At 39.7% G+C, this 19,138-nt stretch overlaps 1 protein-coding gene across 13 annotated transcripts in view; it reads left to right on the forward strand.

Annotated features, from left to right (window-relative positions):
- The window catches only part of LTBP1 (latent transforming growth factor beta binding protein 1), a 213,290-nt gene that overhangs the window by 48,754 nt on the left and 145,398 nt on the right, over positions 1 to 19,138 (forward strand). For all 13 annotated transcript variants that reach the window (XM_083732112.1, XM_083732098.1, XM_083732106.1 and 10 more), the window contains exon 4: positions 14,074 to 14,249. In XM_083732112.1, coding sequence (XP_083588238.1) covers positions 14,074 to 14,249 — 176 coding nt within the window. The remainder of the gene's footprint in view (positions 1 to 14,073; positions 14,250 to 19,138) is intronic.

Here is a 19,138-nt window from a genome sequence, read left to right on the forward strand (position 1 = left end):
GCTTGGAGAACACATGACATTGTTGGCCCCTTTTCAAAGGGATTCCTTGCTAGCCTGTATGCTATAATAAACTTTTATTGTAATCCTGTCACATTGATTATATACTTCTCATACAAAATTCTATTTTAGTTAGCTGTGTTTCATTTCAATTTATTAAATGAAATGTTTTCCTTCTTAATGAATGTGTTTTTCTGGGACAGAGGAGAGGGGGAAAGGGGGTGCAGGGCAGTACATGAAAGTGTATAACATTCTGTAAAAAGACAAATTGTAGACTTTCAGAAATGCAGAGCGAACTCCATGCGAGCGTTTACTATTATGCTGTTGGGCAGTAGGTGGCAAACTTCGCTTTTCTTTTTCCTTATATTTATTTTCATACTACAGATTGCCAGAATTTGAAGAGGCTGGTTTGAGTTCCCTGGAAGATGTCATTCCTTGGCAGCATAATTTCGAACCACCTATTTTTGCTCATTGTGTATATGCCTTATGTTGAACACTCAGCTGGGCTGCATTTTCCTCTGGGGTTACTTGGATATGAATAAATGCATAGATTGTTGTTCCTTTTCTTCTGTGGGTTTAAGCAACAGATTGCTAATATGGCCAATACATTACAAAAGAAGGAACATCTGCCAAGGACAACACTAGTTAATTCGTATCATGGGACCTTGTCATATATCTCTACCCTAGTTCTGGATAATCACTTCATGAAAGCTCAGTTGCCCCTTTCATCCCACAAACATTTGATTGAAGAGAGTGAAAGGAAATGTTTGCTTGGGTTTCCTCTTAAAAGAGAATTACATGCAGGGGTGGTCTGACCCATTTCACCACCTGAAATGAAATGAGGATGTGCCAACCCCTGCTCCCCACCCGTTTTTTGCACTGTGCCTCCGCCACCCCCACATTTCTGATGCTAGCAGAATGCCCTCTTCCACTGAGGTGGGGTGGGGCATTCCGCAAGATATTGTCACTCATTTTTATTAGCCCCCAGGGGCGCGGAAGACAAGCCGCAACACTGCACACCGGAATGCCCCTACCTTCATTGAAATTCTGGTACTGGCAGAAGTGGTGGGGTGGATGGGGCATTGCCTCTTCTGCTTCTGCCACCTGAGGCAGTTGCTTCACTCAGCCACATGGGTGGGCCAGCTCTGCTATTATAAGTGCCACAGGAAGTTGTGTGTGTATGATAGGTTGTATCCAGTGTGTCCCATCCTTGTACAGAAAGAGATTACAGCAGAAGTACCTGCTGGAGGAGGGCATTCTTCACTGGTTCCGATTTTCCAACTCCTTGCTGCTTCAGAGAGCTTCCTGGCAAGAGAGGCAGGAATAACCAGCTGCACCACTATAAGATGGGGGGACACCACCTGGCTTGGCAGTAGTACATGTGAAAAGGGTTTAGGGGTCTTAGCAGACCACAAGCTTAACATGAGTCAGCAGTGTGATGTAGCAGCAAAAAAAAAAGCTAATGCTGTTTTGGACTGCATCAACAAGTATAGTGACCAGAGTAATAGTCCCGCTTTATGCTGCCTTGGTCAGATGAAACTGGAGTACAGTGCCCAGTTCTGGGCACCGCAATTTAAGAAGGATATTGACAAGTTATAACGTGTGCAGAGGAAGGAGACCAAGGTGATCGAGGGTCTGGAAAAACAAGCCTTATGAGGAACAGTTGAGGTAATTGGGTATGTTTAACTTATCCGAGGAGATAGGATAACCATCTTCAGATATCTAAAGGGCTGTCACCTGTTTTCTCCTGCTCCAGAAGACCCAAACCAGTGTCTTCAATTTACAAGAAAGGAGATTCTGACTAACCATCAGGAAGAACTTTCTGAAGGTACAGAATGGAACCTCCCTAGAGAGGTTGTGGACTCTCCTTCCTTTGAGGTTTTTAAGCAGAGGTTGGATGGCCCTCTGTTATAGATGCTTTAGCTCAGATTTCTGGGTTGGACCTCAAGGTCTCTTCTAAGCCTACAATTCTGTGATTCTCTGGAGCAGCTTTTGAAGGTGCAAATAATTTTTTTCCCACTAGCCCTATCATGAAAGCTCAGTGAACAGAACCCTACCCATGGATAGCCTAGATTTAAGCTTATGAATCCATCATGTAGGTTTTGTTTCATACAAATGTGAATGTCCAGGTTCTGTTTTGGGCAGGCAAAATAAGCATTTAAGTTCTAAGAAAACTGGCAGGCAGTTGCTTTTGGTCCAACAAAGGTACTTTGTGCAAAAGGCATGAAAAGGCAGCTTACACCATCAAGAGGCAGCAGTGTGGCATACAACCTCTTGCATTTAAGCGATCTGGTTAGGCATGTGGTACTAGCCACAATCTAGAGGTTTACAAGCACAGGAGGAAGCTGCAACAAGTTCAGAAGACTGAACTCAGTTCATATATTCTCTTCCCTGCTAACCATTTGTCCAGAAGGAGGAAAGGTTTATAATAATAATAATAATAATAATAATAATAATAATAATAATAATAATAATAATTTATTTATACCCCGCCCATCTGGCTGGGCCTCCCCAGCCACTCTGGGCGGCTTCCATAAAAACCAAAAATACAGTAAAATCACACGTTAAAAACTTCCCTGAACAGGGCTGCCTTAAGATGTCTTCTGAATGTCAGGTAGTTGTTTATTGCTTTGACATCTGCTGGAAGGGCGTTCCACAGGGTGGGCGCCACTACCAAGAAGGCCCTCTGCCTGGTTCCCTGTAGCTTTGCTTCTCGCAATGAGGGAACCGCCAGAAGGCCCTCGGCGCTGGACCTCAGCGTCCGGGCAGAATGATGGGGGAGGAGACGCTCCTTCAGGTGTACTGGACCGAGGCTGTGTTCTAAGCCACTTTTCGTGTGGACCAATAGGTTGTTTTTCCTAGGCCCTTCAACATTTAAATAGCTTCCTAACAGGGACTCCCTGTATTTTCATTGGTTTCCAGGTACAAAACAAGTTGCTGGTTTTGACCTGGAGATAGTCTAGCACTCAGTTATTTAAGGATTGCTTTCTGCTATGTGAACCTGCCACACAACTGAGATAATAATTACTGTAAACGTTTTTCTTCTTTATCTTTTTAGGTCAGGCAGATGGGTACCAGATATTTATTGTAGCCCCTCAAAATATGGGGGGCATTCCTCCCAAGCATTGTGAATCTGAGATTTTAGTATTTGATCATCTAGTTTCTTGTGGATTTTTTGTTTGTTGTTTTTGCTGTTGCTCTGTCTGGTATGGTTTGACTGGATTTAGCCTGTTTTTTCTTCTTCTGGATAACTGATATATGTATAACTTTATTTAACTACTGCTTAATATTTTGTTTTTGATATGGTTTTATATGGCGGTTGTCTTCATGAATTATCAAAACAAAAAAATTCCTTCCAGTAGCACCTTAAAGACCAACTAAGTCAGTTCTTGGTATGAGCTTTTGTGTGCATGTACACTTCTTCAGATGCTTGGTATCTGAAGAAGTGTGCATGCACACGAAAGCTCATACCAAGAACTGACTTAGTTGGTCTTTAAGGTGCTACTGGAAGGAATTTTTTTGTTTTGACTATGGCAGACTAACACGGCTACCTATCTGTAACTGGATTCATGAATTATGTAAATTATCTTGAATTCCATATTTTTGACAGAAAACAGGTGTACTACTTAAAAATAAATAAAATCCCCGTAAGGTTTTTTGTTTTCAGCTTGGCAAAATAGATCTGGGATGAAGGCTGAGAAGTGTACTTCTGTATTTGTAAGATTTCTTTAGCATAAGATTTGTAAGATTTCTTTAGCATAAGGTCCTAAGGCAGGTTACGACAATAGAAGATACAGTTTTAAAAACAAATAGAGCCTTTGCAATTACAAAACAAAGAAATTCAGTAGAAGAGGTAAGTCCCACAAAACAAAATGCTTTACCTGTCAAAGGGCATGGTAAAGAGGTGCATCTTCAGCATATGATGAAAACAGAAGATTCCAAGCGCATCTCTGTGGCTGAGTCTTCCTTAATTTAGTGACTGCCTGAGGATTGTAGAACTAACAACATCAACTGCTGCTGATCTTAATCCTTTTGAGGACCACAAAGGCTGATAGACCAGATTGTAAGGTTGGCACATTTGAGTCACTTAACTCTTTAAAATAGTCACACTTACTTAGCTTGAGAACAGTGAACTCGGCTATATGGGATAAATGCCTTTATAAATTTTCATTAAATGGGATTTAATTTAGGCCTGTAAGCTTTTATTGATAGATTAATCAGCTGAAGCTTTAGCTAATTAACTGGTGGAAACAAAATTTTAATTCGTCTTGTGCCAAATTTGATGTCATACTAGTGCCAGATGAAGACGCTTTTATTTAGCCACACATTCCAACACTTACTTTAACAATGGCTTTATTCTTTGCTGTTGGAATTAGTTTTCTCTGTTTTATATTTCCATTATGCTTTTATATATCTACAGTGGTACCTCAGGTTAAGTACTTAATTCGTTCCGGAGGTCCGTACTTAACCTGAAACTGTTCTTAACCTGAAGCACCACTTTTAGCTAATGGGACCTCCTGCTGCTGCCGCGCCGCCGGAGCCTGATTTCTGTTCTCATCCTGAAGCAAAGTTCTTAACCTGAAGCACTATTTCTGGGTTAGCAGAGTCTGTAACCTGAAGCGTATGTAACCTGAAGTGTATGTAACCCGAGGTACCACTGTATATCTTTATCTCTATGGTCTTTTCATTCAGATTGTTCAATGCCCTCATAGTGCTTCTACTATAGCAAGGCCATGGGGGTTAAAACAGAAAAGGGAAGTGTCCACTTTCATTGCCTCTGTGCTGGCAGAAGCCTTTCCAACACTTTACTTTGAAAAATCATTAGCATTATGATCCATTTGCTGGTAAATAGATGATAATTGTATTAGGACTTAAACTTGGAGGCTATAGGGTTAAGGATACAACCCTACAAACACTTAACTGGGATTGAGGCTCATTGAATTTCACAGTGGACCTGCACAAGATTGCACTAGAAGAGCAACTATTCTGATATAATTATTATGTCTTATTTTGTAATGAGTATTTTATATGTGCGTGTAGAAACTGAAAGTACAAGATGCTGTTTAAATGCATATCTTGTGTGAGTGATATAATGTGGTATACAATAGTAGTATTTATTGGCATATGAATTTATACTCCTGCAAATGTCAGTTTACTTATTAAGTAACTATGATATTAAATTTCAATTAAGTTATATTAATAATTCTATTTATATATTACTAAGCATATTACATATTACTCATCACAGAATCACAGAACTGTAGAGTTGGAAGGGTTTCCGAGGGTCATTAATTTTTTTTTTAATAATATTTATTGAACATTTTCAAATATAACAGAAAAAATAAAAAATAAAAATAAAACATCCATTTTATAACCTTATTATCATTAATATCCTTTCAGGACTTCCCCGCCCCACCCCCTTTTGTATTCCAATTCCTTCAAATAGATTCAGCAAGTTCTTACCCCAAATTTTAAACTTATTATGATTAACCCAATGTTAACAGTGTTTTTCCATCCCCTAAAATCGACCCCGCTCCATTCCACGAGTTCCCCTCTTTAATATGCAGAACAGATTAAAAAAAAGAAAAAAGAAAAGAAAAAAGAATAAAGTATAGTTTAACACCCTTTGGATTCCAAATTCCCCCCCCCCCCTTTCCCGGTTGCGTTCCCCAGTGTCCATCAATGCCTGCTGTCATCCTGGAGATCCCACATCTAGGCCAAAATCCTTCACAAGTCCACTTTGCCGTCTTTTTAAAAGTCTTTGCCGCCTTTTTGGTCATCTTTAATTTCGAACGTCCAATCTTGGAAGAACTCTATCTCAAAAAGGTCCATTTTTTCCATCCAGATCTCTATATTTAAGAGCAAAAACTCCAATCTTGTTTCTTTAGGCCTTTCAAATCTGAATGTCCCAAATGTTCCCACTTCCAGCTTTCTCTAATTCTTGTTGTTCATGTTGTTCTTGTTATTCTCTCTCCTCAGTTTCCTCTAGTTTCATTTCCTGCTCCCCTGCAAAAATGTTCTAATTCCAAAAGCTTCTAAATCCTCTACAGAGGCTTTGTTATTCAGGAACCAAACTTTACGTCAAGTCCCTTCCATTCTTCAATAGATAAATCTATTGTCTCCTTTAGTGTAGAGACCTCTGTAGACAAAATAGTATTCCATTTCTGCAGTTTCCCAGGAGATAAAGAGTCCTATTCAAATTCCATACCAGCAATACTTGTAGTGTCCCACAGCCCCTCTAGAGGGATTATAGTAACTCAGTTTCCTTCCAGATCACACCCAACAGTCAAAGTAACTTGTTATTCCTTATTTTAAACAGTTAATATCCAATTTGTAACGAATATAACCGGCAAAGTCCTCGTAACAAAGTTATCTTTTTATTCTTCAGCTTTGACAGCTCCTTTGACAGCTGTCAAAGCCTCTTTTGCTCCTCTCCCGGCGCTCTCGCGAATCGCTCCTGGCTCCCGGGGGGGGGGGTGCCTTTTAGCTCACATTCTACTTTTCTCCTCCAGCCCAATCTTATAGTTTTCCATCGTGAAGTTAATAACTTTATCAAAATATGGTAGCACTCGATCTTAGTTGTCAAATCCTTTGCTTTAGATCCTCTACAACCGGGGGGAGACTGACTTCCTTTTTGCACCTCCCCCGCTCGCTCCAAATTTTAATTTTTTTTTTCCTTTTTAAGTCCAGTTTCCAATTACTCACGGGTTGTTCTTTTTGATCCAAATTTTCAATAGAAGAAGTCAGCGCTCTCCGCCGAATGGCATGCGGCTTTGCTCGGTAGGGGAAGCGGAGGACTCATAGCACCACACCCCCCCGGCACCCGCTCCGCAGCCTTTAAAAAGGCTCCTTCGCGGGTCGGGGGGGCGCAAACGGTGCCCGCCAAGTCACCATGCCCATGGGTTTCAGCGCCCATGGTTTTTGAGGGTCCCCGCGTCGCCGGCGCAGTAGAACCCAGCCCCTGCCGAGCAGGCTCCCTCCGGAGCTCGGAGGGAGTCTGCCATTCGGTGATGGCGCCAACCCGGAAGTCCGGGTTTCCAAGGGTCATTTAGTCCAATCCCCTGCAATGTGGTATTCCAGGTATAGTGTGATCAAGGCAAAATAAAGCAGTACTATTACTTCCCTTTATCTGGACACTATACTTCTGTTGATGCAGCCTAAAATAGTGTTAGCTTCTTTTTTACTGCTACATCACAGTGATGACTCGTGCTAAACTGGTGGTCTGCTAAGACCCCTAAGCCCTTTTCACATGTACTAGCCATAATGTGCCCTAATTTGCAAGTCTGCCATTTAGCTATTTTAAAGATTTCTAGGTCATCCTTCTAAAGCACATATGAGGGCATTGTACAATCTGAATGAAAAGACCATAGATATATAAAAACATGGTGAAAACATAAAACAAATAATTTTTTCCTTGCTGTTGCTGAAAGGGGAAGATTGCCTGAAAGTCACTATGCAATGTTTGCCAAATTATTTGACATATTATGAATGTTGCTGTGGTTTTTTTCCCCCTTTTTGATGATATTCCCAATGTTCTAACTAATGGTGACTCATAAAGGATTTTATATCTGATGCAACATCCTGAGTAATGTGCTGCATAATGTGTTAAAATCTATGTTCTGTGTCATCAATTATTTTTAAGCATCTTGATCAGTTTCTTTTGCTGACTGAAATTGCTTGAAGACAATCAGTATATAAGGATAAGGATTTCTTTGTAGATGTACTGTCAAATTTTGGCCATATAGTGATCAAGATAAAGGACCTATTTAAGAGTTTGCTACAATGCCACTATTGATTCCACTTTTGTTACTGTGGAACACATTTTCTCTTTATTAAATTAGTTTGAAAGTAAATGCACAATTATGCATGCTGTTATCTCTTGTTAGAAAAGATAAGGTTGTGATATTGGGGGTTTACATTTTCATGTTCTTTTATAGTTTGTGGCTGTTTCAGGACACTGTAATACACACACACACACACACACACACACACACATTTATACTGTACAACACATAAGATTGGCTGCAGTCCTTGTCAAACGTACAGGGACACATCCAGATTTGCTGCCCCGTAATGTGTGGAATACCTGCAGGAAGGTGCAGAAAATTATTTGGTTCAAAGATTGGATTGCAAAATGGTACTTAACAAAACTTGCATTCAAATGTGCTAGTCATCTAGCTGATACATGTATTATTTAAGGTAATTTATATACTTCTTGATCACTTAAGTCTCAAGTGGTATACATTAAAATTATTTAAATAATAAAAAACAGAAAGTTTCCTTTAAATGTCTGTTTCAGGAGAAAGGTATTTGTGTTAGGATATTTCCGTTCCACCTTAAGAGGGAGCAGGCTGTTTGAGTCAGAGTCTGCGTATTTCCTGTTCACAGGATGTTTATGTTTGCTATTGCTTTCGTTTTCTCTCTCGGTGCCTGAACACGCTAGCAGGCAGTCATGTTTTTCTTTGTTCTGACCAACGCTGAATAAACTTGTAAATATGCTCTCCTGCTGTGCAACTTTCGCTGTGTGAAATCTGCTGATAGAGTGTGCACCAGCCTAAGAATGTGGCAATCTATTTCTGAGGCTTCGTGTCGCTAATTGCTGATACTGTGTCTACGGGGGATCGATGGACGTCCGGAGTCCGGCTGGAGGCAGTGACTGTCGATGTCTCCCTGGCAGTATCCCAACAATTTGCTGGACTTCTGAATTCATTATTTGTTTGTTTGTTTCTAGCCTTTCACCTGAAGGCCCCATGGTGGGTCACCACCACTACTTATTTTCTAGAAAAAAAGGTGCCGGTACTCACCATTAAGTTGTAAGTGCTACACTTTTTAACAACAACAAAAAGCAGTGCCGGTACTGTGTTCCTTTGAGTGCCCACTCAAAAAAGGCACTGGTTACCACATTGGCCAAGCCAACCAGATTCCTTTGCTGTTGCTTTCCAGATATTCCTATTCAGCAACTAACTTACTTCCTCTGAAGTTGAAGGTTTCCATATAGCCTTCATGACTAGCAGCCCTGTAGACTGCCCCTCCATGATTTAATTAATTTTAATTCAAGCCCCATGGCTCAATTAAAATGAAGTAATAAAGCCCATTGAACAGCGGGTCTCATCTCACTTTTTTATTTCATTACAGTATTTGGAAGTTACATTAGTACTGACACTTAACTTTATCTGTAACATGGGAAAGATAAAACAGCATTCTTAACATTGAAACTGAACAGAAACTTTTAAAAAAAGAAATCCATTTGTTTGTGCATGTGTGAAAAAAATCATATGTGTAATTTTCACACCAGTCCATTAAGTCCTGTGATGTTGCTGGAATTTATTTCCTTCAGTATCTTAACTGTTGTTTTCTATAGAGGATTCTGTGTTACAGTTTTGTTATGTGTGGGTCCCTGCTCTGCCCCACTTGATGAGTAGTAACACACTGCTTAAGATGATAATTTAAACTAGGCTAATATATTTGGGAATTCAAGCATGTACTGCTTTGAAGTCATTAAGAGCGGGAGGAAGAAAAGAGATCTGGAGCAGACATCCTGTAATGAACCAAGTAAATCAAAAGAATGTGGAAAGAAACTTCTCAAACCTAACCCTAAGGATGTAAACACCTTATAGCTTTTATTTATTTATTTACATGATTTTAACTTGTCGATGACAGGATTCAGTTTCTGGACTGAGCAGAAATTTATTCTGCAGTGGGGAGTACCAGTCAAGCTGTCTTTCTTTTCTGCCTTTGTAGCACAGAGCCAAGATCAAAAAGTTTTACTGCCATGCAGCATTTGTAAACAAACAAAACCATTACATGTGGAAAATCTATTTACAGCAGTTGAAGTCCAAAATCTCAGTGGCTGGGCATGGAGTTCTGGAATTCTTGACTTTGTCACTTTAGAACAGCTTATCCCTTTCCATATCATAAACTGCTTTTGGATATTTGTTCAGTTTCAATATAAATCTGCCCTCTGGCAGCATGGGGACTTCTGTTTCAGAAATACAGGTCAAAATCTTATTTTGGGCTGTGGTTCTTTGGCTCCAAAATGATATTTATATGCGGCTTTTCCAAACACCTTAAAGTGTAGAAACAAAAAAATTCTAGCTATTTTCCAGTTTGTATTTTTGAAAATATGTGGTATACAGTCTTTAGAGTTTTTAATCAAATGTGAAATTTCTTGTAAAGGAAAAAAAAGGAGGAACAAAATGCATTTTTTAGAAGAAACTAGAGATTTTCTTAAAAGCCAAAGGAATGACTTATAGGCTTTAAATTTACCTACTGCAAATAAGAAAACAACCTATTCCTAGACCTCTGGTATGCAGTCTGGGCTTTTGGTCCAGAGCACTTAAGAAAATATAGGCAAAGTGGTATTGAAATAAGAATGCCAAGTTCTTCCAGACTTTGTTGGTTCAGGCATGTGTCAGAAATAGCCTCATAGTTGCTACTTGCAAGCTGACATTGGACTGAAGTTACACCTATTTTTACATCAGAAGGGCTAGATTCCTTTTCACGTACTTTATCCGTGTTGATCATGGGCTGAAATCAGGGATACAGTGTTCTTTGGTTAGCTATGTTTGCATTTCTCTGCATTCCAGAGTGATGAATTTGGATTTAAGAAACGAGAGAGTGTAAAATATGTGCCCGTTTACTCCCCAAGTAAATAGTGGCTACAATGTTTAAATGCTTTACAAATCAAAAGGCACCAACAGTCGCTCTGACATTCAGCAAACTCTTAGCTCCAGATATGATAATACAGTTTTCATTTGTGTGAGTACTCCCGTCTCTCCCAGTTGTGTACTTGTGCAAGCAACTGTACCATATGAGCCAGGAATATGTGACACACTTGGCTATTGCAGCTACTGTGGTCTTGGAGACTGGAAAATGTCTGCATCTCTCCAACCGCAAAAATTACTGCACTGAGTACCCAGCTCACATGTTAAGAATTGCTCGTGCGAGGATGAAGTTAGGTAATTGCAACCTGATTTGCAACTCTTTCTGCAGAGCCATTCTTCCTTAACTGTGTTTTCTCTCACTAGACTTCTTCTGCATCTGCACTAGCAAGTACTGTACATGGTTGATTAAAACCGTCTGATATGTAGAGTCAGGAGGATCATGTGCAGCCATGGGGACATATGGCCTTCTGTTTAACCAGAACATTTGCATCAAATACCATTGTATCATAGACCCAAGGTTCCCTTTTACATCAGAAAATGAAAACTATGACAAAAAGATACAACCACAACATTATCCACACAGTAAAATTGTAGCTACCATCTTAATTTTGGAAAAATCTATATACTCAGAATCAAATTCCAATGACCATAATGTTTTCAGATAAGAATGCTTAAGGTTTAAATTCCAGTTTAAGTTTTGGTAACTAAAATTTAATTTCTAAAAAAAGATGGGGCACAATGCGTATGTTCCTAAAAGCAAATGAATGAAAGGAAAAAAGATGAACACGTCACTCAGTGAAGTCAGATGCTCTCCAGCTGAGAGTTTGGTGGATGAAGGATCAATTTCAAATTCTGTAGCAATGTCAAGCATGTTGCCAATGTTATGTGTCCATTTGCTATTAGACAACGTCTTCCTATCGAATGCTGTGATCAGATGTTGCAGGGTTAACTCATTGGTGTGGAGGGCACAAACGAAGTAGATCAGCTTATGACCAAGCTTGACCTCTACCCAGTGCATGGTACCACCCTCCCAGCCAGTGTTAACATTTATAGAATCACCACCAATGACCTGCTAGCTCTTAGCAATTCCCTTCATGAAATCTACCAGATCATTAGCAATAACCTCAGCTGGTTTTTCTCTCTTTGAGCCTTTCTCTGAAGTGAAATGGGTAGAGATATCTTCCACCTGGCTTACTGCACACAGAATATTGCTGGGTAACTGCTGATCTGAATTGTTTGCTTTCAGCATAGCTTTAGTTGTCACAGCCGTCAAAGAAGATGCAGTCAATTTCACCCCTCTGACAAAGAAAATCAAATTCCTGATCCAGGCATTTTATAACTGTTTCTTGGGCCCTTTTGATTTTATTGTGATCAACTACAAGTCTCTCGTCTTCTTCAGTGATCAAGCCAACATCCATAACAGCAGCTGTGGCTTGCAGACCAACATCATATCTGAAGTTCTACATCAGACATAGGCAATCTCGGCCCTCCAGATGTTTTGGGACTACAACTCCCATCATCCCTAGCTAACAGCACCAGTGGTTAGGGATGATGGGAATTGTAGTCTCAAAACATCTGGAGGGCCGAGTTTGCCTATGCCTGTTCTACATAGCATCATTATGTATTTCTAATGTGTCTGATGTTTGTCACACACCTTCCTGAAAGATGCTTTGGTGATTGTAAGGGTTGTGCCAAAATGCCTCTGCTCTGGCGCGACTTTTACGATTGTCAGGCAGCTTCCTGGAAGGTGCTTTGGTGATAAGGTTCGCGCCAAAGCAACTCTGTGAGGCTGTGCCTTCCGTGGAAAGCAGCAGTGACTCAGGAGGAGAAAGTGGCAAAGGAGGGGGGGGGGATGAGCAAGGGGGGCATGATGCATACCGGCACCTATTTTTCTTCCAAAAAACCCCCACTGGGTACAAACATGCTCTGACAGAAATCCAAAAATCCCCAAAACAATTCATCAACCTCTGCACATTTTTATGAGACCATCTGACAGACAATTCTAAGCTGGGTTAATTATGCTTGCAGTGTTCTTTACTGTATCCTTCAGTTACATGTATGGTGTTATTGTGTTTCCTCATCCTTGATATGTACATACTCTAGCATGTAGAAAACTGGAAAAAAACACCACTAGATTCTTTTAAAGAACATCTTATATTCAGAAAATGGGACGTGGGTGGCGTTGTGGGTTAAATCACAGAGCCTAGGACTTGACGTTCAGAAGGTTGGCGGTTCAAATCCCCACGACGGGGTGAGCTCCCATTGCTCGGTCCCTGCTCTTGCCAACCTAGCAGTTCAAAAGCACGTCAAAGTGCAAGTAGATAAATAGGTACTGCTCTGGTGGGAAGGTAAATGGCATTTCCGTGTGCTGCTCTGGTTCACCAGAAGCAGCTTAGTCATACTGGCCACATGACCCGGAAGCTGTACGCCGGCTCCCTCGGCCAATAAAGCGAGATGAGCGCCGCAACCCCAGAGTCGGCCACGACTGGACCTAATGGTCAGGGGTCCCTTTACCCTTTACCTTTATTTTCAGAACATGCAAGAAAATGTTAATTGTTCCTGGTGTGTGTGTGTGTGTGTGTGTGTGTGTGTGTTAATAATCTTAAATCAACCCATATAATTTGGTTATCTGGCTTGTTACTTTATATGAGAAATAGGATAGAAAAAAGTCAAGAATATTAGAAATCATTCTGAAAAAAATCAGTTTCTTTTAACAGTTGCTGGCTATGCAGCTGAGCTTCAGACTTACAGAAAATAACGTGCATTTATGAAAGATGGTTGGAGTTAGGGTCGGCTTATTTAGTCTAGACAGTATTTCTCTTGCCAAATGTCACTTTGCTCAGTTCTGCCTATCACAATTGTTTAATAAAGGCAGTCCAAGACTATTGTGTATCAAGAGAACTTCCTTGGGCTCTAGAATGAATGATATTTGGGTTTATAACAATGTAGTACTTTAATGATTTTAAATTAGTGACAAGGACATAGTCATAAGTTCACACAAGTTTCCCGTGAGATAGAGGCTGCATGTGGTATGTAAGCCCTCCTGGCCTACTAAGTGTGTCTGTTCCACAGTTGGGCCCACATGTTGGACAAATTATTTGTTGATTAATTTATGTGCAACCTTTAATTAGCAACAATAGCAGTTCATAGTATGATGTTTTAACTAAAAAAAAATGTTTTTAATGATATTGATGTATTTGCTGCCATGGGCTTCCTTTGGGAGGAAGTATGCGATTTAAATTGAATACATAATTTTTAAAAATTATCTGTCTATCTGTCTTGTCTGTCTGCTACATCCATGAAGCAGTAAGATATCAGACTTGGTCACTCACAAAATGGACATTCCCTGTATATAGCAAATGTAATAACATACAGAAAATAATATTTTCTCTCTTCTTGTTTCTTCAAACAGAATGATGCCCCTTTCGTCCCAGACTTTGATGATGAATGTACATCATGGCCAAAAACAGGAATATGTTATCAAGCCCAAGTACTCCACAACAAAGAAAGTGATTTCAGGAGAACAGTCTACAGAGAGTTCATTGCCTTTAAGGATAAACCAGGATCAACTTGCCTCACCTTTTCAGTGTGAGTATGAATGAAATGGAACAAACTTTGATGGTGATCTTGATGTATTGAAATAAATGGAGGGATCTATCAAAAGGAGAGGTTGTAATAATGAGTGACTAGATAAATGTACATCTGAAGGCAGCCCTTCTGAACTTTTGAGATTTGGTATAAGATTACCTGCAACCAATCCTTAACAGTATTTAGCTAGCTACTTGATTGCACTGAGATCGCATGAACCTCAGAACAAATCTCTGTTGAGGACCTGCACTTAGAGACACCCAAAATAGCTATCAGAAAACTTGACTACAGCTGCTAAACTTCCTCTTTTGAATTTAAAGTATGACCATATTGGACTTTATCCTTACACATTTGTTTTATGTTGTAAACCCCACCCTAAGATCTACAGGTATAGGGTGGTATACAAATTTAATTAATATTAATATTGTAGAGCAAGAAAAAGTGCAGCTGAAATGATTGAGGTGCTGGAATACATTCCTTTTAAAGCCATTTTAAAGCAGTGGGGCTTTGAAGTTTAGAAATATTGGGGGGGGGGGATCTTAAGTGTGGGATGTGATAGAAGTAAATAAAGAGATTCCCCCACCATTCGCTTTATAACAATAATAACAACAACATTTTATTTAATTTATATCCCACCCATCTGACTGGGTTGCCACAGTCACTCTGGGCGGCTTCCAGCATATATAAAAACATAATAAAATATTCCTCTTCTCCCAGGCCATTGGCAGATTAAACTATCTATGACCTTTTAAACTTGGGGTGGAGGGTATTATTTTATTTGTTAGGCATTTTTTGGTTTTTACACTGTAAATGGTCTTATGATCCTTGGATGAAGGGCAGTAATGAAACTAGATAGATAGATGATAGATAGATAGATAGATAGATAGATAGATAGATAGATAGATAGATAGAGATAGTGTTTCTTAGGTATTCAGACATATTAAATTAAAATATTTGCTATTAACTGTTCTTTAGCGGTCCAATGCCGGCAATCAATAAAGGAATAAAATGAATATATGCCATAATAGTCTGTTGGAAGTTGTAGTTGAATTGGAAGCTGTTGTTAAATTTGATGCCAGAATTTGATTTTTATATATAGTGGAAATCACTAGTTTGCAATTAGTTCAACATCAGTTTTATATTGTGGGTTGTGGTTTCTGTACATTAAACATTAAGATGCAAGAGATGATAGATTCATGTGTTGCCTGCAGTGGCCTTCTATGTTAAAAGTAATTACTATGGACATTTACCAATAGCAAAATGCTGTTCTTACTGGCATTAGTAAAATATATTTTCTTGCTATATTAGCTACCACATAATTATATGAAGAGGGATAGGCTAGATAGAATTAGTGTTCTGTGGTGAATTGAACTTTGTTTTACAAAACAGCATTTTCTTCCATAGACAAGGGCAGAAAGGAATGGAAAGTCTCCTTCCTTGGTATTAAGAAATACAAAGTAGATAAGAGTAACTGCCCCCCCCCCGGTTAATTACTCTTATTTACTTTGTATTTCCTAATACCTAATGATAATAATACCTAATTTTGTTTTGAACATATGACACTCCTGGGGCAGATTCTTGTGGATGTGCTTTCATTAAAGATTCATCTGTTTGGCCAAATGGGACATTGATCCACCATGATTAGTCTTCCCTTAGCCAGCCCCCACCTTCCTTTCTTCTTACTTACAGGCTGTCCAGCAAATGTCACTGCCTGTCAGCTTTCTCCTCCTTAATCTCAGTGTTGTCCTTGTAGAAGTCATCAGGGAGGAGGATGGGGACAAACCTAGAACTAGTTGGCTCTGCCTACTGTTGATCTCCCACCTACAGTTGGTCTCCCAGCCATCTCCTCTCCAAGCCCCATGGGAGAAATTGCAGAATCAGAAAGAACATGAGCTATATTTACCATATAAAAATGATACACATAGTAGGGATCTCATGAGTTTGTTCACAGCTCTTCCAGGCAACATCAGGTTGCGGGTAGTGGTGAAAATAGCTGGATCAGGTTCAGACAGTTCAGTAATAACAGAAAATATTTCTGCAGAATAGAAGGCTTGTTTTTTATACAGGTTGATATATGAACACAAGCACCTGCTTCTACTATGCTCATTTTCCTGAAATCCCGAAGTGTTTTGCATACCTGATCTCAGAAATCATCATAGCCACCAGTTCTTATAGGCACATTATAAGGTAGTTTATTGTTATTCTCATTTTTCAAAACATAAGGCTGGTGATAGTATTAGCTGAGGTCATGCTTGAACTAGAGGTTTTCTACTGAAATCTGTCTGGCATTGGCTATATTCATTCAGTTTGATTTAAACCAATCTGTCTTAATTTGTCAGAGTTTAAGTTTCGTTACTCAGTTCCAGTAAATCATTTATATGTATGAGAAGTTTGAGTCAAAATATAGGCCCTGGCACTAGAATTCCAAGTTGATAATTTGGTAACACTGCCCCAGAGCATGTCTGCCAAGAACATGAAGGCTTGTGGGCCTTCCACTAAATGACCTAAGATTACTGCCCCTCCAGGGTATATGGGGTGTTGGGGGGGTAGTACCTCTGGTGGGGGACATGTTGTGCTCCTTCTGGGTAGTTTGTCCACCTTTGGTCCCCACCCTGCACTCTGCTCCCAGCTGTGGCTGCTAGAAGCTGTCAGCATATGACAGCGGCCACACCCAAGGAACAGCTTCAGCTACTCAGTTAAACCAGGTGACAGTAGCCAATGTGTCTCATACCCTAAGTAAGTTAGGGACTTGCCCTGCATGAGAAGACAGGCTCTGGTGGATGGAGTGTGCAAGACCAATAGTGGGACCAATGGTTAATAAGGCGGTTTCTGCACGTGCTATAGAGGGAAGATAGGGGCTGATGGGACTTGTCAACCTGGGAAGGTAACCCATCTAGGAAAGGAAAACTCTGATCCTAAAAGTCTGTTGCCTTGTGGGACATCTTCAGGTGAAGAAAAGGCGAAGCAGTAAACCAGAGTGGAATACCTCAGATGGTTGAATGGTGCCTTGTACGCCTCCTTCTGGCAACTCCTGCAGGCAAACTGGTGCCAAACATATTGGTCTGTTTTCCTTTGGATCACATCAGTGAGGTCAAGAGAGGAGTTTTGTTGTCTGGGCAGCCCAGGACCCCTGGGGAGCTTGCTTTGGTGCTGCTAACACAGCGGTTGGACTTCACCCCCGTAGGAACACTCTATTGTCTCTCAAGACAGATGGGTGCCAACAACTGCCTCTCTGTTTTCCTGAATCAGTTTTCTTTTTAAGGATTTCAGGGATAGATCAGTACAATTTAAACAGCCTTTTTCCATAGATGGAGAGAAAGGCGAAAGCTTCTTTCCGTCAGAAGAACTTTTAAGGCACAGCTTTGACCCTTTACCCTGGGGATTGATTGTCGGAGCCTCACAAGCAATTATTAGAGGAAACAACAGGTGAAATGAGAAAGTGCAGAGCTTGTACAATAGAGGGTAAATATAGACCAAGATGAGAGCACATATTGAAAGATGTGCTTAAAAATAAATATGGAACAGCTGTCTGAATTATTGGGCATTGTTGATGTTATGCACTGAAAATAAGTCATAGGCTCCACAGAGGAAAAATAAAATATGTGATCATCTAATTCAGGACCATAAAGTAGTTGACAACTTTTAGCCCAGAATTCTTGTGAGCTCATCTTTCCATTTCTAAAAACATTCTTAATAGAAGATTGCCGAAGCACTGGAAAATGTACAGTTCACATTATCTGTTCAGGAATAAGTTTCTTGTCTTTCTAGTGTGTTTTAGTCAGTCACCATTTTTTTTCTATGCATCAAAACGGGAGGTTTTAAAAGATACATTATTGATTCAGTACAAAGCACATAACTGTAAATGTTGTGTACTAAATTTAACAATAGCAATTCAAATTTTCTGCGACTAAAGTTTTATATTACAATGGAATTGAAACACTGATGCTCAAAATATCAACCAATTATATATTTTTTAATCTTTTAAAAAGTTCCATGTTTCATAGAAAACTTGCCCATTAAAATTTTATTTAAAAAGTGGAACACATTGATTTATAAGGCTCCCAAGCATATAGTATGGCTTGAAATAAGAGAATATGGAATCATTTGATTAAGGTTTGGCCTTAACTGTAGAAATCTTGCCTGTGAAAATATAGTACTTTCTTATTTAGGGAAAGATTGCATTTTACAATTTCTGTCCTTGTTAGAGACTGTTTTGGGGCCAGCTCGTAATTTAAATGAGCTACATTTCCCCAAATTCTTGTCAAGACAGCTGTATTTTGGTTTGCGTTTTGTTTCTGAAAGTGCAAATTAGATAATTTTGTATTTAAATGCAAATATAATTTCTCTCTGATCCCTAGTAAAGAGCATTTCCTCTTTATCAAAAACTCATTATACAAATTGTAATGTGTTCAAAAGGCAGTTAAAAGTGTGTATGTGGTACCTGCAGTAACCATAGATTGAGAGGGTGCTTTTAGCACTTGTAATTCATGAGGACCAAGAAAGGACAGGGGTAAACAGAGAAGGATGGAACCCCTCTTTCGTTCTTGTGGAACGGAAAGCAAACATCACTGTGTGTATTTGCAAGAACGCTTTGGAAGAGAAGTCTAGAATGGAGTCTCTTTCCTGGAGCTAAGCAATTTTAGCCCCACAGTTTCCTTTGCCTTCAAGTTATTAGTTTCTATCTGATGGAGAAGAGATTCTGAAGGGCACAGAGGGGACATTTGCCACTTGAGCACACAAATGAAGTTGTACTGCATTATACTATGAAGCATGACTAAGAAATCTTGGGTTCTGGGTTGTGAGGTGCCATTCGCAAAGAGGCCACTCCACACGCTAGAAGGCAGCATTTCTCAGAGCCATGCATTGTAATGTCAAACAGTACAATTCCA

Source organism: Podarcis gaigeae (assembly GCF_964106915.1).
Source record: "Podarcis gaigeae genome assembly, chromosome: 3".
NCBI lineage: Eukaryota > Metazoa > Chordata > Lepidosauria > Squamata > Lacertidae > Podarcis > Podarcis gaigeae.